This window comes from Mus caroli, unplaced genomic scaffold, assembly GCF_978045245.1.
Source record: "Mus caroli unplaced genomic scaffold, Mus_caroli_1 scaffold_2, whole genome shotgun sequence".
NCBI classification, from domain to species: Eukaryota; Metazoa; Chordata; class Mammalia; order Rodentia; family Muridae; genus Mus; species Mus caroli.
This window is the reverse complement of record NW_028227257.1, coordinates 103,611,512-103,635,950: the sequence shown is the minus strand read 5'-3', so window position 1 is coordinate 103,635,950 and position 24,439 is coordinate 103,611,512. Positions and strand designations below refer to the sequence as shown.

Genomic DNA, 24,439 nt, shown 5'->3' with positions numbered 1-24,439 from the left:
TTGAGAAAGAAAGAACAAATGAGTTTAAAGATCCAACAGGTTCTACTTTCTCATCTTTTAATTCTGTCTAAAATATCAGTTTAGTGATGACAGTTCTTGTCTTGTGGAAAGGATAGTAACGAGTGAAGATGAAATGCAAAAGAAAACCATTTTAAGAAAACATCTATAAGCTACCAGAATAGCTTATGTCTCTGGACATGTTTTTCATATCATTTAGTTTTATAATGAAGCTATAGCTCACCAAAGGCATTCTTGGCTACAACTGGCTCAGATTCTAGTGGCTCGCCAATTCCATACTTATTCACAGCTCGGACTCGGAAGATGTACTCATTCCCTTTGATAATTTTGGTGGTTGTAATGATGCACTCTTCCAGGTTTTCAGCCACCATAGACCACACGACTCGGCTTGTCTCACGTTTTTCCACGATGTAGTGTGTGATCTTTGCACCACCGTCGTCAGCTGGAGGCCTCCAGAGCAGAGTTATCTTTTCTGCAGTGACAGTCTTAAATTCAATTGGTCCACCTGGAGGTCCTGGTTTGTCTGCCAATGGAAGAAGAAAACAATGTTAGGGCCTTTAAAAGGCCAAGTGACTTTCAATTACCACACTCTAGGTAGACAAAACAAGACGTTGCCCATGTTGAGCACCTACCAAGGATCTGTACTCTGATGGTGGCTGAGGCAGAACCCATGGCATTCCTCAGTTTTAACTCATAGCTTCCACTGTTAAGGCGGTTGGCGTCTTTGATGAGTATAGATGCAAGGTCAGTGCTATTTTCCACACACACCAATGCATTGGTTTGTAATTCTTTATCATCTTTGTACCACTCAATCGTAGGCTCCGGTTTGCCAGAAATACCAGCTCTGAGCTTCACAGAGGTACCTGCTCTATATTTGACAACTTCTGTATATTCTAGAGGCAAGTCAATCACAGGCCCGCCTGCAAGAAAACAGACAAAGCATTGAAATCTTCGAAGGATGAAAAATGTTGCAGAACCTCAAAATAGGTAATTGACCATTCACTAACTGCGGGCACATGTGTGCATGTGTTGCATGTACTGTATGCAGGTCTAAGCCAACTCACTTTAAACTTTTAGTTTTATAAGCCACTTTTATATCTCAGATGGGGAAGACAGACTGAACAGACTCTGCGCCTCAGGAGCACTACACCAATTGCATGAGGAAGTCAGTTCTTCCTAAATGTATTTTAACCTCTTGTAGGTTATTTTGTTTTAGCCATGAAAACAGGATCAGGGATGAGACCATTATTGAAGAAGTAGCACCACACATTTTCTTTTGCTTTAGCCTCTCCTTCCTTTGCTTCCGACCACTTCCCATTCATTTTCCTTTCCACTATCCAAATGTGGGCAGTTCGTGCCAGATTCTTGAAGCCTGAGTTCTCTCCTCACAGGGCTCTATATCCAGCAAGCAGATGTTCTGCCTGGTTTCCTATAACTGTTAATTGAGATATAGAACTAAGTTTGGCTGACTTTACAGAGCAATACATACTGGGGACCTGCAAAGCCTGACTAGTAGAGGGTGGCCCTTGGGTTTCCAGCACAAGAATGGGAGTAGATGCTTTTCATCTGTCAGGAAGTGACTCACTTCCTTTTTTGGAGATGGAAAACTATTAGAAGTATTTCAGGTACTTGACTCCCATGAAATTCGCATTTTCAAGCCATTCTTAGCCAAATGCCATTTATTTTACAGAATGGCCAATCACATTTCGAGCTGACAATGAAATAGAGAGGGCTCCAAAGATACCTTCTCATCACTGAGGAGTTGTTTGACCTTGGGAGACTTTACATAAATACTCTAAGCCTTAGGCTTACTTTTCATAAAGTGGATTAATCTGTATTGTTGAAAGGGAGAGAATTCATGGGAGAAGGGCATTCATGGAAATTGCCCAATCAATGATAGGTTCCTAAATATCCCAGTTAGTTTATAGTTTCTCCCACAATTTAATTAAAATACACGGTTAAAGCCATTAAAGGAAACATTGGATGAAACCTGCTTACCATAAGAGTCAATGCATGTGATGGGGCCTACAACCTCAGATGGGTTGCTGACAGAACCAACAGCATTTCTAGCAAAGACCCGGAATTCATACTGGGAATTCTGAGTCAATCCAGAGACAGTGAATTGAGTCTCAATGACATTGGTGAAGCTAGCCTTGGTCCATCTCCCATCTGGAAGGTCGCGCCTCTCAACAATGTAGCCTGTAATCTTGCTTCCTCCATCAAAAGCTGGTTGTTGCCATGAAAGGTTGACAGAGTTCTTTGAGATATCAGTGATCCGCACATTTCTTGGGGGTTCTACAATAATGAGAAAGCAGGTTAGTGGCACTCATCCTGCTTTGAGGAAACGAACTTTTACATTTTTCAGTTATCAGAACTGCTCTGTATGTGACAGTTACATACCGCAGGCATCAATGGCCAAGACTGGTTCAGAGGGATGGCTGGGCTTTCCAATACCAGCAGCATTCTCTGCATACACTCTGAATTCATAAATAAGTCCAGCGCTGATTGTTGTAACTTTGAAGTGAGTTGTACGGATGATCATTTTGTTGGCTTTCTGCCACAAAATACTATTTCTGTCTTTCATTTCCAGGTGGTAGCCTGTGACTGCACTGCCTCCATTGGACACTGGTTCATGCCAACCCACAGTGATGCTTTCTCGAGTAACGTTAGATACCCAGGGTGTAGATGGTGGTCCAGGTGTAGCTAGGAAAGAGAGAAAACCCATAGGTTAAGACACACACTTAGCACATGTTTATAGTAAACAATATGGGGTGTCTAAGGTCAGCAACTTACTGTATGGTAGTTTGACAACCACACATGCTGAATCTATGTGATCACTGATGCCGAAGCGATTTTCTGCCTTGATGCGGAATTGGTATTCTTCTCCTGTGGTTAGTTTCATGACTTTAATCATGGTTCTTGCTACTGTTGCTGACACTTCAGACCACACTGCAGTACTTGTTTCTCTCTTCAGGACAATGTAATTGGTAACGTGGCTTCCACCATCATACTTTGGTGGCTCCCATTTGAGAGTCACACTTTCTTCAGTTATATCACTAATGGCTACAGGGCCAGTAGGGGGACCAGGCCTGTCCAGCACAATGATGTTAATGAAAGTTTTGGTGGTTCCACTGGAGTTGGCAGCAGTGATCTCATATCTTCCAGCGTCAGTGGTAACACTTTCTTTGAGATTGATGGTCAGGTTCTCAGCGGTAATCTCAGTATTAAATCTCATGGTGGCCTTCAGTGGTACACCATCTCTTGATAAGGTCACTTTGGGTAGTGGTTTTCCAGAAATTGGAATGTCAACTTTAAGGTTGGAACCAGCTCTTACATACACAGTGTGACTTGGGAAATTCTTCATATCAATTTCCGGTGGTTCTGGGAAAAAAAAAAAAACCAACAGAAGTATAGAAAATAAAGGTGAAAAAAATGCCTGAAAGAATTAACTTAACCTAAATACAGAAAATGAAAATTTTCTTTTGCATAAAATTAGACCTACCTAGGTGGTCCTTGATGAGGACAGGAAGCAGGAGCTCCCTGGGGTCACTCAGACCAGCTTGGTTTTCTGCAAAGACCCGGAAGAAGTACTCATGACTCTCTCTCAGACCGGAAACAACGTGGTGGGTTGTCTTCACCACAGCGCACTTAACCCAGGTTTTCTGTCCTTTTTCAAGTGCTTCGACGACATAGTGTATGATTCTGCTACCACCATCGTGTTCTGGCTTCAGCCAGCTCAGTGAGACACTGTCTTTGGATACACTTGTTACGCCAAGCTTTTCTGGTGGGCTTGGTTTTTCTAAAAAATAAAAAGGAAGCATTGAAAGAAAGAGAACATGTATTTACAACATATCCCCTCACATGCATCCTTCATATACTGTCAGAGAAAAACCTGTAAATCAAAGTGATGCATGTATTTTGACCTGAGTCTACTTATGTGACAACTTTGGCTTTTTAGCCAGCCAAGGCTCCACTAAGCTATGCCATCATATGTTACAATATTCAAATTTAAATTACACTTCAAATAACAAGATAAAATGATAAAATTTGCTCAGAATTCATTGCATTGTATACAATGGAGGAACAATAGAAGCAATCTTATCAGACGTTTCATATAGTTTTTGTACATACACTAGATGTATGTGTAGTTAGTTAGACTTAATTCTTCTTAAATCCAACAAACCTCATGTTGACTTTCTAGATATGTCAATTTTTAGATTCATTTTGTGCTATGGCATAAATATTTTGGGGGTGCAAACTGAAAGTCTTTTAAGGTACAGTATGACTAATTAGAGCAATTCACATTATTCTAGCAAACTCTGGGTTATTTTGTTCTTGTACCTGTTATTTTGACTCCTTCCTTTGTCTCAGCTGGCACACCAACACCAAACTCGTTCTCCCCAGAGACCCGGAAGTAGTAGATAGCTCCTTCCTGTAAGTTGGTCACTTTGTAAGAGAGGCGGTTGCAGTTGTTAGTGACCGACACCCATGCCTTCTTGCTGGCCTCACGTTTTTCTATGTGGTAATTCTTCACCGGTGCTCCGCCATCATTTTCAGGAACATCCCAGGATAGCATAGCAGTTTCCTTGGTTACTTCACGTACAGTAATATTGGCTGGAGGCCCCGGGGAATCTAAGACTTTGACAACGAAGGTCATGGAAGCAGCGCTCAGCACGTTCTGAATTGTCAGCGTGTATTTTCCAGAATCGTTTCTGTTGGCATTCTCAATAGTAAGTAAAGTACGAGAATCTGTGGAGTCGATGTACGCTCTCGTGCGGAGGTCGGTGTCGGGCTTACTCCAGGAGACGTTGGGGATTGGTCTTCCTCTGAAAGGAACTGTCATGGTAAACGAGGACCCAGCCTTGACAATCAAGGTCTTCCTCATCTCACTGTCAACGTCAAATACAGGTTCTTCTTCTCTCTCTTTGGCTACCTGGGGATCGGAGCTATCACTGGGGTCACTGGCACCCATCTTATTGAGTGACCTCACTCTAAAAACATACTCGGCTCCTGTTGTTAGCCCACTCATTGTGTATTCTGTGCCTCTGAAGCTCTGAATGGCAACTTTCCAGTCGGTTTCCTCAGACTTTTTGTATTCTACGGTATATCCCGTTATTGGAGCCCCACCGTCAAACAAAGGTTTAACCCAGCCAATGGTGATTGTTGTCTTGCCCGAGTCCACTATTTTGGGTTTAGATGGAGGAGATGGCAAGAACACAGGGTCTTCTGCTCGAACCAAGGGAGAAGTTTCACTTGGAAGACTCAGGCCGGCAGCATTTTCAGCAAAAACCCGATACTCATATTCACATCCTTCTCGGAGTCCTGTGGACTTCACTCTCAGATCATACACTGGTTTCTTGTTCACACGCATCCACCGTAGGCTGTTTTTCTCACGCCTTTCGATTATGTATCCAGAGATGTCACTGCCTCCATCGGTCTCAGGTCTTGACCAGCAAAGTGTCATGGAATCTTTGGTCACAGATGTAATTTCCAAAGATGTGGGTGGGCTAGGAGTGGTGAATGGATCTAGCGCCTTCACGGCCATGCTCTCCAAGGGCTCACCAACACCGTATTTATTAACACCAGTTACTCTAAAGATATATTCATTGCCTTTGAGTAGCTTGGTCACTTTACAAGATGTTGTCCTTAACTCTGCTTCACATATGGTCCATGCGAGGCGGCTTGTTTCACGCTTTTCTACAATATAATAATCAATATCTGCACCGCCATCTTCCTGGGGACGTCCCCAGGAAAGGGAGCACTTCTCAGCTGTGAGGCCATTTATTTCAAGTGGACCTGCTGGCGGGCCAGGCTTATCAAGTACTTTACAGTTAACTGCCATAGTCCGAGTTCCTGCCACATTCTTCAGTGTAAGGACATACTGCCCAGTGTCTCTTCTTACACAGTCTTTAACTGTTAATGTGGTAGTATAGTCTGTCGAGACAATTTCTGTTTTTGCCCTTTCTTCAATTTCTACCCCATCTTTGGCCCAGGAAATTACCGGCAGAGGTCGCCCTGCAATGTCTGCATTTATCTTAAGGACTTCTCCGGCTTTGACAATGATGACATCTCGGAATTTGACATCCATCATAATTCTTGGCGCCTCAACGTCGTCTTTCACCGTGATAGGTCCAGTGGATTCAGATGGCTCACTGACTGAATCAGCAGCATTTCTTGCAAAAACCCGGAATTCGTAACGCTGGTCTTCAGTTAGCTCAGTTACTTCAAAGTATGTTTCCTGAACGTTGGTGAAATTGCACTTCAGCCACCTGCCGTCCGGTAGCTCTCTGCGTTCAACAATGTATCCAGTGATCTTCGCTCCACCATCATAACGTGGTTTAGACCACTTAAGTGACACTGATTTTCTTGTGATATTGGTGACTTCAGGTTGTCCAGGAGGGTCACAAGGGTCTCTTGCAGGGACCGGTTCACAGGCTTTACTGCATTTACCAATTCCAGCGATATTCTCAGCATATACACGATACTCGTACATTAACCCCTCGTCCAGACCAGAGACCTTCATCTGAGTGTCTGCAATGAGGACTTTGTTTGCTTTTGACCAGAGAATGCTGCTTCTTTCTTTGTATTCAAGGTGATAGCCAATCACTTGGCTCCCTCCATCATTAACTGGTACTTGCCAGCTTACAACCATGGTAGATTTTGTGGCATGCACAACTTTAGGAGTACCAGGAGGCCCAGGGGGGCTGAAGGGATACTCAGCGACAACAGCTGAGGACTCACTGTAGGAACTCTTTCCATACCGATTCTCTGCACAGACGCGGAACTGATACTCACTTCCTGTTGTCAGACGGACTATCTTAATGGATGTTCTTGCCACTGCTTGTGAAACTACCTGCCACGTTGTGGAAGTGGTTTCTCTCTTTTCAACAATGTAGTTGCTAATTTGGCAGCCACCATCATATTCTGGAGGATTCCAAGAAATAGACACATTGTCACAACTAACTTCATCAATTCGTATGGGTCCTGGAGGTCCTGGCCTGTCAAGGACAATGACAGTAATAGGAACTGTTATGGATCCAGCAGTATTTGAAACACACAGTTCGTAAGTTCCAACATCTTCCCTTGAGGCTTCTTTAATAGATAGCGTTGTTACGGTCTTCGAGGAAGATACGTTGACTCTAGTCGTCTCTCTAAGGACCTGACCATCTTTTTTCCAGGCCACGGTAGCTTGAGGTCTTCCTTTAAATGGTATGTCAATTTTGAGTTGGTCATTAGCCTTAACGTTGAAAGTATTAAAAGGAAGCTCAACGGAAGGCTTTATTTCAATGTCTTTTGCAATGACTGGCACCCCAAGCTGTCTTGGGTCGCTTCTTCCTTTTTCATTAACTGCAGCTACCCTGAAGACGTACTCTTCCCCTGCAGTTAGGCCAGATATAGTTGTCTCCAAAGTCTTCACTTGTGTGCACGTGCTCCACTTTTCACTGCCCTTTGTCTGCATTTCCACAACATAACCAGTGATCTTGCTGCCGCCATCACTCTCTGGCTTCTCCCACTTAATCGTAGCTGTATTACGGGTCACATCTACAAGAGTTACCCTTCCAGGTGGGAGTGGTGGTTCGGACACTTTGACAGGCTCTGCTGTTTCGGCTGGCAAACCAATCCCATATTCATTAGAAGCCAGGACTCTGAAGTAATAAGAACACCCTTCTTGTAGATTTTCAATTTTGAAAGTATTCTTAGTGCAGTTGTTTGTAATGGTAGCGTAAGCTTTTCTTGTAGTTTCTCGTTTTTCAACGATATAATTTGTAATCTTTGCTCCGCCGTCAATAAGTGGTGGCTCCCAGGACAGCGTCACTGAGTCTTTCTTCACTTCTCTTATGGTCAGATTCACAGGTGCGCTTGGTGAGTCAAGAACTCTGACATTGACAAAAGCTGTTTTGGAGCCACTGTTGTTTTCTAGGGTGAGGTTGTATCTACCACTGTCAAATCTGGTCACATTGTCAATCACCAGCATTGTATATGAACTCGTCACCTCAATCTGGGCTCTTTCTGTGAGAATGCCTTCAGCCTTTTCCCACTTAACTTCAGGTTCTGGGCGGCCTTTGATAGTGACAAATAGGCGCAAAGTGGCACTTGCGCGCAGAGTGACCACCTTTCTGAGATCAGCATCCAGTTCTATTTCTGGTGCTTCCATCCTCTCCTGAGCAACAACGGAGCCTGGTATAGTTGCAGGCTCACCTACACCTTCAGTATTGAAAGCACAGATGCGGAAGTTGTACTCTGTATTCTCCTTAAGCTTGGTCACTGTGAACTGCTTCCCTTGTAATCCCGATGGTGGTGTACAGGTAGTCCATTCGTCAGCCGCAGCTTCTTTGAGCTCAATCACATAGCCTCTAACGGGTGCACCACCGTCATAAATTGGCTTATTCCATGCTAGGGAGACAGAAGACCTGGAGGTATCTGTCACTTTGGGGTTGCTTGGTGGACCTGGTGGATACAAGGCATCACATGCACGGTAGAAAACGGATGGCTCACTGGGTTCCCCGACACCAGCTGCGTTCTCAGCAGCAACTCTGAATTCATAGGAGTGGCCTTCTGTGAGGCCTGTCACCCTGAACCGAAGGTCTGTTAATGTTTTCTTGTTGCACTTGGTCCATCTGATGCCTTCCTTATCTCGCTTTTCAAGAATGTACCCCTCAATTTCAGCACCTCCATCATCCACTGGACGTGTCCATGTTAGTACCATAGAGTCTTTGGTGATGGCTGAGGCCTCGGGTGTTGAAGGAGGGCCTGGACGCTTGTATGGGTTACAGGCTATCACTGGTTCAGACTCCAGGGGCTCTCCAATTCCATATTTATTCACTGCCATAACCCGGAAAATATACTCGTTCCCAGGAAGCAACTTCGTGACTTTGTAGTTGAGGGCCTGTACTTCATTTGAAACCTGGGTCCAGGAGAGTCTGCTTGTCTCTCTCTTTTCAATGATATAATGTGAAATACTAGCACCACCATCTTGCAAAGGTGGGTTCCATGCCAGGTAACACTTTTCGGCTGTAACTCCAGTAACTTTCAGAGGTCCTTCGGGAGGCCCTGGCCTATCCAGCACCTTCACGGTAATAGGTATAGTCTTGGTGCCCCCGACATTGCTGAGTTTCAAGGTATACTGTCCGCCATCGGTGCGTATACAGTCCTTGACAATGAGAGTCGTTTTCTGCAGAGTAGATTTAATTTCCATCCTAGCTGCTGTTTCTTCGAGTTCGTTCCCATCTTTTGACCATACGATGTCAGGTATGGGTTTGCCACGGATATCAGCTTCGAGAACAAAGGTCTCTCCTGCATGAACAATGATGACATCTCTGTATTTAGGATCCAGCGAGGCATTTGGTGCATCGATTTCATCCCTTGCAGTGATGGCGCCGCTGCTTTCAGATGGCTCACTAAAGTTGTCAGCCGCATTCCTTGCAATGACTCTAAATTCATATCTTTGGTCTTCTACAAGTCCAGTCACTGTAAACTCAGTTTCCACAACATTGGTGAAGCTGGCTTTCATCCAGCGGCCATCAGGAAGGTCTTTCTTTTCTACGATGTAACCCGTTATCTTGCTGCCACCATCATAAATAGGTTTCTTCCATTTCAGCGTGATGCTGTTTCTTGTAATGACGATGGCTTCAGGTCGACCAGGTGGGTCACACGGATCACGCGCAACATAGCACTCTGACACTTTGCTAGGCTTGCCAATGCCCACAATGTTCTCAGCAGAAACCCTGAACTCATATTCAAGCCCTTCATCAAGCCCCGTTGTTTTGAATTTGGTGTCTTGGATGGGGATCTTATTCAACTTGACCCACAGGATGCTATTCTTTTCCTTCTGTTCAAGATGGTAGCCAGTCACTTTGCTGCCTCCATCATTAACTGGCTCATGCCACTGCACAAGCATTTGATCTTTGGAGATAGATGTTACAAAAGGGGTTCCAGGTGGTCCAGGCTCTTTAAATGGATATTGTACAACAACGGACTTAGAATCCAGGGGAGTGCTTTTCCCATACCTGTTCTCAGCAAAAATCCTAAACTGGTATTCAGTGCCTGTTTTCAGTTTGCTTATTTTAATGGTTGTCCTGGCAACTGTTGCTGACACCATCTGCCAGTTGGTAGTGGTAGTATCTCGCTTTTCTACAATGTAGTTGCTGATTTGGCACCCACCAGTATAGGCGGGAGGTTCCCAAGATATGACCACAAAGTCTGCACTAACTTCATCAAACTTCACTGGTCCAACAGGAGGACCAGGCTTTTCCAAAACAATAACACTGAGGTTTTCTGTTGCTGTGCCTGCACTGTTTGTTGCTGTGACACTGTATTTCCCGAAGTCATCTTTGCTGCTTTCTTTAATGTGTAAAATAGTCGAAGTAGCTGTTTCTTCAACATTTACTCTGGTGGTCTGTTTAAGAGGCTCACCATCTTTGACCCAAGAAATTTTAGGTCTTGGTCTGCCTATGACTGGAATTTCTATTTTCAGATCCTCTCCCGCTTGGACACTATATGTATTAAATGGCAGCTTAAAACTAGGCTGGATGGTCAAGTCCTTGGCTATGACAGGAATGCCAAGCACTCTCGGGTCACTTTTTCCTTTCTCATTGTAAGCTTTGACACGGAACTGATATTCTTGCCCAGAGCTCAGGCCACTAACCACTGCATTACAGACTTTGGATTCAGCCACAACACTCCACTTTTCTGTTCCTTTGGGCTGCATTTCAACAACATAGCCCAGGATTCTGCTCCCTCCGTCATGCTCGGGTTTCTCCCACATAAGGGACGCGCTGGTCTGGGACACGTCAGTGAGTGTTACCTTTCCTGGTGGGGAAGGAGGCTCAGAAGCTTTCACAGCATCGGAGGTCTCCGCGGGAACACCAACCCCAAATTCATTCTCCGCCATGACTCTAAAGTAGTAGATGGCTCCTTCGGTCAGGTTCTCGACTCTAAAGCTCGTTTTATTGCATTTACTACTCACGTTAGCATATGCTTTTCGAGTGGACTCACGCTTGTCGATTACATAGTTCTTGACCTTTGCCCCACCGTCAATGATAGGTGGCTCCCATACCAGAAGGACAGAGTCTTTTCTCACTTCCTTGACAGCCAGATTCTGCGGCGGTCCTGGTGTGTCAAGTACTTTCACGGTTACGAAAGCCGACTTTGATCCGCTGCTGTTCTCCAACTTGAGGATGTATTTCCCGGCGTCGTTTCTGTCACAGTTATCTATTGAGAGTTGGGTGAAGTTAATTCCCTTCTCAATTTGGACCTTATCTGTGAATTCACCTTCCTCTTTTGACCAAGTGATCTCAGGTGTTGGACGACCCTTGAATGGAATATGGATTCTGGCAGATCCACCAGCTCTGACAACGATCCCTTTCCTTAACTCAGAGTCAAGGTCAAGTTCAGGTGCCTCGAGTTTATCTTCCGGTTTCACCGTACCAGGAACTGAGGCAGCCTCACCTAAGCCAACTTTGTTGAGGGCACAAACTCGTATTTTATATTCTTGGTGTTCGATGAGTTTGGCAATTTCAAATCGAGTGACTCTCAGGCCAGTCTGTGGAGTAACTATTTGCCATTCTTCTTCATCGGCTTTACAGATTTCTACAACGTAGCCCAGGATCTCACTGCCGCCATCATAGATAGGTTTGCTCCAGGCAAGTGTAATTGAATTTTTAGTGGTGTCTACAACATGTGCATTGGTGGGCGGGCCAGGTTTGAACACAGGATCACATGCCTTATAGTAAACGGTAGCTGGACTTGGTTCTCCAACTCCAGCAGCATTTTCTGCAGAGACTCTGAATTCATACTCATGGTCTTCTGTTAATCCTGTCACCCTGAGTCGCAAATCTGTAATGCGGCGTTTGTTACACTTGATCCACCGAATGCCACTTCTGTCTCTCTTCTCCACAATGTAACCAATGATCTCACTGCCACCATCACTGTCTGGCCGATTCCAGCAGACTGTCATGGAGTCTTTGGCAATGTTTGTGACTTCTAAGCTCTTTGGTGGTCCAGGAAGCACAAATGGATTTTTCATGAGTACTGGAGCAGATTCCAAAGGCTCCCCAACACCGTACTTGTTGACAGCCATTATTCGGAAAATATATTCATTCCCTTCTAAGAGCTTGGTAACTTTCAGAGAATTAGTCACAACTTCTGAGGCAACCACAGTCCACGCGAGTCGACTGGTTTCTCGCTTTTCTACCACATAGTGAGAAATGTCACTGCCACCATCTTGAAGTGGTGGAGACCATGCCAAAGTGCACTTTTCAGCTGTGACTCCAGTAACCTGAACTGGCCCTTCTGGTGGTCCTGGTCTGTCTAGCACTTTCACATTTACTGGGAATGACTTAGAACCGGCAACATTCGAGGCTCTCAAAATATACTGTCCACCATCAATTCGAATGGCATCTTTTACAATAAGTAAAGCTTTGAAATCTGTGTTCTTTATTTCACACCTGGCAGATTCTTCAATTTCCTTGTCTCCTCTTAACCACTCAATGGTGGGTAGGGGTTTTCCATGGACATCGGCCTCAAGCCTGAATGTTTCTCCAGCATTTACCACTATTGTATCTCTGAATTTTGGATCCATTGAAATTCGTGGGAGTTCAACTTCATCCTTGGCAGTTATTGGTCCAGTACTGTCAGAGGGTTTACTTATTGCCCCAGCTGCATTCTTTGCAATGACTCTGAATTCATATCTTTGATCTTCAGTAAGACCTGACACGGTGAATTGAGTTTCAATGACATTTGTGAAACTGGCTTTCATCCAGCGACCCTCGGGTAAATCACGTTTCTCTACGATGTAACCTGTGATCATACTGCCACCATCGTACACAGGCTTGGTCCACTGTAAAGTAATTTCATTTCTCTTAACTATTATTGCTTCTGGGGTTCCTGGTGGGTCACAGGGGTCTCTGGCTACGTAGCATTCTGAATTCTTGCTTGCCTTGCCTACCCCAACAATATTTTCAGCATAAACTCTAAATTCATACTCAATGCCTTCTTCAAGGTTCAGTGCTTTAAACTGGGTGTCATGAATAATGGTTTTGTTGACTTTTGTCCACAAAATACTATTCCTTTCCTTTCTCTCAAGGTGGTAACCTATGACTGGGCTTCCACCATTATTGATCGGTTCATGCCACTGTACCACCATAGACTCTTTGGAGATGGCTGTGACAAATGGCGTTCCTGGAGGGCCTGGTTCTTTGTAGGGATATTGAGCTACAACTGGCTCAGACTCCAGAGCAAAGCTTTGTCCATATCGGTTTTCAGCAAATATTCTGAATTGGTATTCTGTACCCGTTTTCAGCTTGGTTACTTTGAGGGTCGTTCTGGCAACAGTAGCAGAGACGACATCCCATACTGTGGTGGTTGTGTCTCTTTTCTGAACAATGTAGTTGGTAATTTGACAGCCCCCTGTATATAAGGGAGGGTTCCAAGATAATGTGATGCTCTCAGCACTGATCTCATCAAATTTAACAGGCCCTTTTGGAGGATCAGGTTTATCTAGAGTTATGATTTCAATAGCTGCTGTTTTCTGACCCACCACATTGGAAACTGTGATTCCATACTGTCCACCATCATCCTTATGAGTTTCTTTAATGCTGAGCGTGGTGAGGTCCAGGGAGTCGGTAACATTGATTCTTGTGGTCTGCTTCAATGGCATCCCATCCTTAGTCCAGGAGATGCTTGGTTTAGGACGTCCAGAAATTGGCACTTCTATTTTCAAGTCTTGGCCAACCTGTACACTGTAACTGCTGAATGCTGGTCTCACATCTGGCTCGATGACCAGATCTTTGGCGATGATTGGAACCGCAAGGGACCTGGGGTCGCTTCTTCCTTTTTCATTTACAGCAATGACTCTGAAAAGGTATTCTTCTCCCTGAGTTAGGTTGGTAACAACTGCGTCAAGGGACTTCACCCTAGCACACTCTGACCACTTATCAGTGTTTTTAGCTTGCATTTCTACGATATACTGGATGATTTTACTGCCACCATCGTGTTCGGGCTTTGTCCAACTGAGAGAGACACTGTTTCTGGTGACATCATCCACAGTTATTTTGCCTGGAGGTTGTGGGACTTCTGCAACCTTGATTGGATCTGCAGTGCGGGCGGGCAAGCCGATACCGTATTCGTTCTCAGCGGTCACCCTGAAGTAGTAACTGCAACCTTCTTGGAGCTGATCGATTTTCCACGAATTCTTATGGCAGTTTGTTACAACTGCAGCATAGGATTTTCTTGTGGCTTCTCGTTTCTCAACAATGTAATTTTTAATTTTTGATCCTCCATCCAACAAAGGAGGTTCCCATGTAATTGATACTGAGTCCTTGGTGATTTCTGTGACTTTTAAGTTGACAGGTGGGCTTGGTGTGTCCAGGACCCTTACAGTCACAAAGGCAGATTTTGTTCCACTGCTGTTTTCTAATGTGAGAGTGTATTTTCCACTATCATATCGATTGACATTGTCAAGAACAAGAGAGGTGAAGCTGCTAGTGACATCAATTATAGCTGCGTCCCGGATTTCACCATCAACCTTCCCCCACTTGACTTCTGGTGTAGGACGGCCTTTTATAGGAACAAACAGCCTTAAGGAACCACCTGCCCTTATATTAATCACTTTCCTTAGTTCAAGGTCAAGGTCTATATCAGGTGCTTCAAGTTTTTCTTCAACCATTACAGGCCCAGGGACATCAGCATGCTCCCCCACTCCGGCCTTATTAATGGCACAGATCCGGAAGTTGTATTCATGCTTTTCCAACAACTTCTCGACTTCTAGATTTGTCTTATTGATTCCAGTTGGTGGCGTACACATTGTCCATTCGCCAACACTCACATCACATTTTTCTACGATGTATCCTTGGATTTCACAGCCACCATCATAGATAGGTTTGGTCCAAGAAAGGAAAACCGAAGATCTGGTAACATCCATGACTTTGGGGTTGTTTGGAGGGCCTGGCTTATAAATGGGGTCACATGCCTTCTGGTAAGCAGAAGGGGGGCTTGGTTCACTAAGTCCAGCAGCATTTTCAGCGGAGACTCTGAATTCGTAATTGTGATTTTCTAACAGTCCAGTCACTCTCAGGCGCAGCTCTCCAATGAGACGCTTGTGGCATCTTGTCCATCTTATGCCTTCTTTGTCCCGTTTTTCTAGAACATATCCTAGAATCTCACTGCCACCATCAGATGCTGGCCTTTCCCATACGACAATCATCGAGTCTTTGGTCACAGCTGTAACTTCTGGAGCTTTGGGTGCATCTGGGACTACAAATGGATTCTTGGCAATCAATGACTCAGATTCAAGAGGTTCACCAACACCGTATTTGTTCACAGCCATTATACGGAAAATATACTCATTGCCCTCAAGAAGCTTCAGGACTTTACAGCTGAGCGTTTGCACATTGGCATCAACCAGAGTCCAGACGAGGCGGCTGGTTTCTCGCCTTTCCACAATATAATTTGTGATGTCGCTCCCACCATCCTGAAGTGGGGGTTTCCAAGCTAGAGTACATTTTTCTGCTGTAACCCCTGATATAGCAACAGGTCCCTCAGGTGGCCCTGGTCTATCGAGAACTTTGACATTGATAGTAACTGATTTCTCCCCTGCAACGTTTTTGGCCTTTAGGATATAATTGCCACTGTCCACTCGTACTGCATCTTTGACACTGAGACTGGTGGCAAAGTCGGTGCTCTTAATTTCTAACCGAGCTGTGCTTGAAAGCTCCTGATCACCCTTTACCCACTGAGTGGTCGGTATTGGTTTGCCATATATATCTGCATCGATCTTGAATGACTCACCAGCTTGTACCACAACTGTGTCCCTGTATTTGGGGTCCATGCTTATTCTGGGTGGCTCAACCTCATCTCTCGCTGTGATTGCCCCGGTGCTTTCTGAGGGCTCACTGAAAACTCCTGCAGCATTTCGAGCTATAACTCGGAACTCATATCTATGATCTTCCAGTAGGCCAGTTACCTCAAACTGGGTGTCAATGATATTTGTAAAACTGGCTTTCATCCAGCGGCCATCAGGCAATTCTTTCTTCTCAACAATGTAACCAGTGATCTTGCTTCCACCATCGTAGGTGGGTTTCTTCCACTGAAGAGTCACAGAGTTCCTTGTGACGATGATTGCCTCTGGCCGACCTGGTGGATCGCATGGGTCATGAGCAGCATAACATTCTGATGGCTTACTTGGCTTGCCGATGCCTACAATGTTCTCTGCAGACACTCTGAATTCATATTCAATGCCTTCTTCAAGGCCAGTTGTCTTGAACTTGGTTTGAGGAATAGGTGTCTTATTCAGCTTGACCCAGAGGATGCTATTTCTTTCCTTGCGCTCTAGATGGTAGCCAATGACTTTGCTCCCACCATCACTGACTGGCTCATGCCATTGTACCTCCATGCTGTCTTTGGAGGCAAGCGTGACGAATGGTGTGCCCGGTGGCCCTGGCACTTTGAATGGGTACTGGGCAACAACAGGCTCTGAGTTGAGGTAGGTACTCTTCCCATATCTGTTTTCTGCTGCAATTCTGAACTGATACTCACAGCCAGTCTTTAGTCTGCAGGCCTTTATGGTTGTTCTTGCAACTGTAGCTGACACAATTTGCCAGGCGGTCGTGGATGTGTCTCGTTTCTCTACAATGTAATTATTGATAGAGCTTCCGCCATCATACTTTGGTGGTTCCCAGGAAAGAGTGACACTGTCTGCTGTCACTTCATCCATCTTCACTGGTCCAGTTGGGGGCCCTGGCTTGTCAAGAACAATAACATTAAGGGTTTCGGTGGCTTCACCTGCCGAGTTAGTCAGTTTAACCGTGTAATGTCCAACATCTTCTCGGCAGGCTTCCTTTATTGTCAGTAGAGAATTGTTTTCCGTGCTCTCTGCATTCACTCTAGTTGTTTGCTTCAGAGGTATGTCATCTTTATGCCAGGTGACAGCTGGTGGAGGGCGTCCAACGAATGGTACATCGATTTTCAGGTCTTCACCTGCCAGTACCGTGAATGTATTGAAGAGGAGTTTGAAGGCTGGTGGGATAACAAGGTCTTTAGCAATTACTGGCACACTCAGTTGTCTGGGGTCACTGATGCCCTTTTCATTCTGCGCTGAAACACGGAAAGAGTATTCCTCACCCTGGATCAGGCCGGTGATGGTGGCTTCTGTGACTTTCACTGTGGCACACGTGGCCCATCTGTCACTGCCTTTGCTCTGCATCTCTACAATGTAGCCTAGAATTCGGCTGCCCCCGTCATGTTCTGGCTTCTCCCAAGAGAGAGACACACTGTTTCGTGTGACATCCGTCAAGGTTATCTTCCCTGGAGGAAGAGGTCGTTCTGATGCCTTCACAGACTCGGCTGTTTCGGCGGGCAGTCCGATGCCATATTCATTTTCAGCGAGGACCCGGAAATAGTAACTGCAGCCTTCTTGCAGCTGGTCTACCTTCCAGGACGTCTTATGGCAATTCGTTGCCACGGTTGAATATGCCTTTCTTGTGGACTCTCGCTTCTCAACAATATAGTTCTTTATTTTTGAGCCTCCGTCCAGGAGAGGAGGCTCCCACGTCAATGTGACAGATGTCTTTGTAACCTCCTTTATCTTTAGATTCTGTGGAGGGCCTGGCGTATCTAGCACTCTAACATTGACAAACGCCGACTTGCTGCCAGAGCTGTTTTCTACCGTTAGTATGTACTTGCCACTGTCGAATCTGTTAACATTTCCAACAACAAGCAGGGTGTAAGAGCTTGTGGATTCAATGCTAGCCTTGTCCAGAGATTCTCCATGCTCTCGGGCCCACTTGACCTCAGGTGCTGGTCTCCCTTTGATGGGAACAAAGAGCCTCAAGGTGCAGCAGGCACGTATAGTGACAACTTTGCGTAAGTCAGCATCCAGTTCTATCTCTGGAGGCAACATTCTTTCTTCTGCCTTTGGAGTTCCAGGAACGAGGGCAGGTTCCCCAAGTCCCTCAGAATTCATGGCATAAATGCGGATTTTATATTCCTGATTCTCTATGAGGCTGGTGATGGTATAGGAAGTTGCCTTGAGCCCAGCTGGTGGAGTGACAACCTGCCATTCATCTTCTTCAGGCAGGGCAATCTCAACCATATACCCAGTGATTTCTGAACCTCCATCATAAATGGGTTTATTCCACGCAATTGAAATGGACGACCTGCTTGTATCAAGGACACGAGGGTTACCCGGTGGGCCAGGTTTAAACACAGTATCGCAAGCTTTATAAAACGGGCTGGTAGCACTTGGAGCACTGATTCCAGCTGCATTTTCTGCCATAATTCTGAACTCGTATTCATGTCCTTCTGTCAGCCCAGATACTTTAAATCTTAAGTCAGTCAGAGCTTTTTTGTTGCATTTCACCCAGCGCTGGCCAGCTTTATCACGCCGCTCCACAATGTAGTTGATAATTTCACTTCCACCATCAGAGTCAGGATGCCCCCAGCAGACGACCATGGAGTCCTTGGTGATAGTTGTAACTTCCGGGTTCTTGGGTGGATCAGGTGGTCCATATGGATCCACTGCAAGCACAGGCTCTGATTCAAGTGGCTCTCCAACCCCGTATTTATTTACTGCCATGACACGGAATATGTATTCATTCCCTTTCAGGAGCTTAGTAACCTTCAGCTTTGTTACTTGGACTTCCGTGGCAACATTTGTCCATGCCAACCTGCTGGTTTCACGTTTCTGTACGATGTAATGATCAATTTTGGCACCTCCATCGTCCAGTGGAGGTAACCACGACAACACACACTTCTCTGATGTCACATCAGACACAGCCAAAGGTCCCTCAGGTGGTCCCGGTCTATCAAGAACTTTGACATTGAAAATGTGTTTGGCAAAGCCACCAGGATTGGTTGCTGTCAGGATGTAAGCCCCACTGTCCGTTCTTGAGGAATCCTTGTTTATCAGATGAGTGGAGAAGTCTGCAATTTTTATTTCTAATTTCCCCGTGCCTTCAAGCTCCTTTCCATCTTTAGTCCATTCCATTGTTGGAGGTGGGCGACCTGAAACATCAGCTTCCAGCTTGAATGCTTCACCAGCTTTTAATGTGATGGTATCCTTAAATCTAACATCCACCATTATTCGTGGTGCCTCCAGGTCATCCCTGCATGTGATGGCATCTGATGGCTCGGACGGTGGACTGATGGCACCGGCAGCATTTTTGGCAATCACACGGAACTCGTATGCAGCATCTTCAGTTAGGCCACTGACCGTAAATTCATTCTCTAAAATGTTGCTGAAGTTGGCCTTCAGCCATCGTCCATTAGGAAGGTCCCTCTTTTCAACCACATAGCTAGTAATTTTAAAGCCTCCGGTATATTCAGGCTTAGCCCACTTCAGTGCCACTGTGTGTCTTGTAATGTTTAGAGGAACTGGTTTCCCGGGTGGGTCAATGGGATCCAAAGCAAACATTGGTTCAGATGGCTTGCTTGGCTTGCTCTTGCCTGCCATGTTTTCTGCAATTACTCGGAATTCATAAGCAATGCCATCGGTAAGTCCAGTTGATTTGAAAATGTTGCCTGGTACTAATGCTTTGCTCACAGTCTGCCAGAGGATGCCATTCCGTTCTTTCCTTTCAATGTGATATCCTAAAATGGGGCTTCCACCATCAGAAAGTGGTTCATGCCAGCTGATTGTCATGGAGTCTTTGGTGACTGCAGTAACCTGAGGGGTACCGGGAGGCCCGGGCACCTTAAATGGATAGTTTGCTACTACAGATGCAGATGTGATGCCTGGTCCAACCCCATATCTGTTTTGAGCCCTTACACGGAATTGATACTCCACTCCTGTGGTCAGACGGGTTGCTTTGTAGGTAGTGCGTATAACAGTTGTTGCTAACTCCACCCATGTAGTACTGTCTGTCTGTCTCATCTCTACTACATAGTTGCTTATCGGCACACCTCCATCATTCTCGGGTGGCTCCCAAGAGAAGGTTACAAAGTCAGATGAAACTTCATCAAATTTAATGGGTCCAGTAGGTGGTCCTGGGATATCATGGACTTGAATGGTTATAACGTCACCAACCTCTCCTACAGTGTTCTTTGCTGATAATGGATAGGGTCCACTGTCACTTCTGACACACTCATTGATATTTAAGATGGTTGATGTTGCTGTGTTTTCAACATTAACTCTCTGTGTCTGTTTAAGGATTTGGTCTCCCTTTTTCCATGTGACTGTGGGCTTGGGTCGACCAAGTACTGGGATTTCAACTTTGATGTTGTCACCAGCTCTGGCAATGACTAGCTTCTGATAGATGCCACGGAGGTCCAGCTCTGGGAGCATCGTCTGCTCTTTGACAATGACAGGTCTGCTCTCTCTAGGAGCACTCCTGCCTGCACTGTTTACCGCCATCACTTGGAAGGTATATTCTTCTCCTTCGGTTAGGTTCCTCACCACACATTCTAACCCTTTCACTGTTGAGATGTGGGTCCACTGGTCAGACCCTTTTCTCTGGGCTTCAATCACATAGCCAGTTATCTTGCTCCCACCATCATGCCTTGGCTTGGGCCACGCCAGGCTGACTGTGTTCTTGGTAATGTCCATAATGTTAAGGCTATCTGGGGGTAATGGTGCCTCAGAGGCTCTCACAGGTTCTGTGGTTTCCGTTGGCTCACCAACCCCATATTCATTTTCTGCCATCACTCTGAAGAAATATTCACAGCCTTCTGTCAAGCCAGTCACTTTATATGTACATTTATGGCACTTAGTAGTGACTGTGGAGTAGGATTTTCTGGTTGCTTCACGTTTCTCCACAATATAATTTGTTATACGTGAGCCCCCATCTATCAGAGGTAGGTCCCAGTGTAGGGTGACAATGTCCTTTGTGATGTCTGTAGGCCTTAGGTTAAGGACAGGGCCTGGTGTGTCTAGGACTCTGACGTTAACAAAGCCGCTTTTCTTCCCAGCTGGGTTTTCGATGGTCATCACGAATTTACCAGTATCATATCTGTTACATTCTGGAATAATGAGAAGAGTAAATGACTCTGTGTTTTCGATGTTGGCTCGGTGCTTCAGGTTGATATTATCTTTGGTCCATGTCACTTCAGGTGCAGGACGACCTTTAATTGGCACAAAAATCCTAATACTGAGCCCTGCCCTAACCACAAGTGTTCTTCGAAGCTCAGCATCTAGCTCAAAATCAGGAGCCACTTCCTTCTCTACAATTTCAACATTTGGAATCACTGCTGGTTCCCCCACACCTGCATCATTGATGGCACTAATTCTAAAATTATATTTTTCCTTAGTCTGAAGATCAGGAACCACAAACTGAGTGATTCTGAGGGCTGTTCCTGTTGTATCTTTGATCCAGGCATCATCTCCTACTTTTTGATGCTCTACCACGTAGCCAGTGATTTCAAGCCCACCATCATAATGAGGCTTGCCCCATGCTAAAGAAGCAGATTTCTTGGTGGTATCAGTGACATGTGCATTTGAAGGTGGTCCTGGGGGATCTGAACAAGAGAAACAAAGATAAAAGCATATGTTAGGAGTTTTGCTTTGGGGTACTTTATATAAAATATCAGAAGGCTCAAATGAGCAGTGTTAGAGAAGATCACAGGTACTAACATGCAACATCTTTCATCAGAACAGGATTCGAGGCATCACTGGGAGGACCGATCCCGGCTCTGTTTTCTGCACTGACACGGAATTCATAGGTATTTCCTTCTTGCAGTCCAGTTACTTTGCACCTGAGATCGGAAACTGGTGTTTTGGTTGCTCTCACCCACCGTAGGCCTTTCTTTTCTCTCCTTTCTACATGATATCCTGTGATCTCGCTGCCACCATCATCAGTTGGCCTCTTCCAGCTGACAGTGGCAGTGTTCTTGGTGACATTTGAGATCTCAGGTTTTCCAGGAGGGCCAGGGGGACCTACAAAAGAAGCAGATTTGTGGTAAATTCCCCAGCTACTGACCTGTCCTGCAAATGTTTCCATGGAATTCACAACTACATCTACCATATGTTCTACATACCAAATCTGTCCACCATTTTGACGGGCTCAGACTGAACGGGTTCTCCTTTGCCGTAATGGTTTACTGCTGATACACGGAAGAGGTATTCGTTTCCTTGGATGAGTTTGGTTACCACATGCCTGCATGCCTGAATATCTTCAGAAACCACTGTCCACAAAAGCCGGCTGGTTTCTCTCTTCTCAAGAACATAAGCTTTAATCGGTGAGCCCCCATCTTCTAAGGGAGGTGTCCAAGTAAGTGTTGCTTTTTCAGCTGAAACATTACTGATTTCAATGGGACCTGGGGGACCAGGTACATCAAGGACTGATACCTTCACATGTTCCTCCTTTGTGCCAAAAGGATTGGTAGCAGTGATGGTGTACTCGCCAGCATCCTTTCTTGTGGCATACTTAACTGTCAGCATAGAAGATGTTGGGGTTGAAGTTATTTGAGCTATGTCTGATGGTCTGATATCTTTTCCTGCCCTGGACCAGCTTGACTTTGGAAGGGGTTTGCCGAGAATGCTAATGGCACTTAAAACAATGCTATCCCCTGCCTTGACTGTTACCCCGTCTTTAATTGTGGGATCAAGGACAATGGTTGGTGCCTCTGCAAAGGAAAAATAAATAAGTAAATTCATCAGAAAATGAAGGAGGTTTAATTTTCTGCTTTTTGATTTGGGAGAAATGTAAGTTCCACATACCGTATTCATCCTTGCAAATAATGGTTCCTGTGCTCTCTGATGGAGCACTGATAGCACCCGCTGTATTCTTTGCTCTGATTCGGAATTCATATTTTCCACCTTCAACAAGGTCAGTTACAGTAAAGGCACAGTCTGGGACATTAACATGGTTGGCTTTCATCCAAGACTTAGAGGGTAGATCCCGCTTCTCCACGATATATCCTGTTAATTTATGGCCACCATCATATTTAGGTTCTGTCCAGATAAGAGTCACTGAATTCCTTGTTACACTGATAACCTCAGGTTTTCCAGGAGGATCTAAACAAAAAAGAAAACCCATCAAACAAACCACCAATGCTTGCTTCATGTAGCACACTCCCTCAGGCTTTGCTTTAGTAATGACTTACCAATTGGATCAAGTGCCACAACTGGCTCTGATGGCAGGCTTGGCTTGCCCACTCCAGCTAGATTGATAGCCATAACTCTAAATTCATATTCAAGACCTTCAGTTAATCCTGTCACTTTGAAATCTTTCATCCTTATAGGAGTCTTGTTAGCTCTCTTCCACAGAAGGCTGTTTCTTTCCTTGAATTCAATATGATATCCTACAAATGACCATGAACATATCAATTCAGATAGAGACTATACAGACTGGTTTGAAATATATACAGTTACCCAAGCTAATTATTTGCAGATATATTAAAAAGATAACTTTTGCTTGTTATCTATATTTTTATTTTCTGGGTGTGGTGCCACTTTCTCTCTTGCAATATACATAAATATTACCATTTCTTTTGGAAAACCAGTAGATATTTTCTCTAAAATTACTTTCTTTATGAACTATTATATTGTTTTTAAAATAAAGTTAAATATTAATTGTATATATATATATATAAACAAAATATTTCTAAGAAACACTGATATAAAATTCAGAGGGTAGGAGTAAATTTAATACCTGTAATTGGTGAGCCACCAGTCTTTTTGGGATCAGTCCATGTTAGAGATACTGAATCATGTCTGACATCCACAATATTGGGAGGTGGGGGAGCATCAGGCACATCTAGAGAAAGGTAGAGAATATAAGATTTAGAAGAAAGAGCCTCCACAAAGCCATATTTTGTTTCATATGTATATCTTTTCTCTTAACGCACTTACCAAATGGATGTTTGGCAACAATTGGTTCTGACTTTAGGCCTTCTCCTACACCATATTTATTTTCAGCACTGACCCTGAAGGTGTATTCTATGCCCTCGTGAAGTCTGGTTACTCTAAAGGTGGTTTTCTGGACAGCCGAAGCACATGTCACCCACTTGTTATTCACAGAGTCTCTCTTCTCTAGTACATAGTTGGTGATTTCAGAACCTCCATCATCCTTTGGAGGACCCCACTTCAAGGTCATGGCTTCTGCTGTGACTTCATCAAATTTGATTGGTCCGGTGGGGATGCCAGGCTTGCCAACAACCTTTATAGAAAGAGTTCCTTCCTTGGTGCCAGCAACATTCTTGAGTGTGATTGTGTATTTTCCAGCATCGGATTTTTGGCAGTCATATACTACAAGGGTTGTATTAACTGCAGTTGATTCGACACTGACTCTTGTGTCCGTTGCTAGAGGATCTTCCCCCTTCTTCCAAGACACCGATGGTGCTGGTTTGCCTTTTATGGGGATCTTGAGACGGAAGTTGCTGTTTTCTTTAGCCAAGTAGCACAAATCAGGTAGATCCTTCAAGTCAAGATCGGGAGCCACTATTAAAAAAAAAGAGAGTGGAGACAAATTATTTGCATTGAAATTATTGA

The 24,439-nt window shown here is 44.8% G+C and overlaps 1 protein-coding gene across 32 annotated transcripts in view; it reads right to left on the bottom strand.

Moving 5' to 3' along the window:
• Ttn (titin) overlaps positions 1-24,439 on the bottom strand; it is a 271,447-nt gene that overhangs the window by 27,690 nt on the left and 219,318 nt on the right. For all 32 annotated transcript variants that reach the window (XM_085834746.1, XM_085834758.1, XM_085834754.1 and 29 more), the window contains 13 exons: positions 23,801-24,388; positions 23,601-23,705; positions 23,053-23,250; positions 22,667-22,963; positions 21,985-22,572; positions 21,581-21,883; positions 4,360-21,465; positions 3,521-3,817; positions 2,812-3,399; positions 2,419-2,721; positions 2,017-2,313; positions 651-938; positions 242-541 (listed from right to left, as the gene is read on the bottom strand). In XM_085834746.1, the coding sequence (XP_085690872.1) occupies positions 242-541; positions 651-938; positions 2,017-2,313; positions 2,419-2,721; positions 2,812-3,399; positions 3,521-3,817; positions 4,360-21,465; positions 21,581-21,883; positions 21,985-22,572; positions 22,667-22,963; positions 23,053-23,250; positions 23,601-23,705; positions 23,801-24,388 (21,258 nt within the window). The remainder of the gene's footprint in view (positions 1-241; positions 542-650; positions 939-2,016; positions 2,314-2,418; positions 2,722-2,811; positions 3,400-3,520; positions 3,818-4,359; positions 21,466-21,580; positions 21,884-21,984; positions 22,573-22,666; positions 22,964-23,052; positions 23,251-23,600; positions 23,706-23,800; positions 24,389-24,439) is intronic.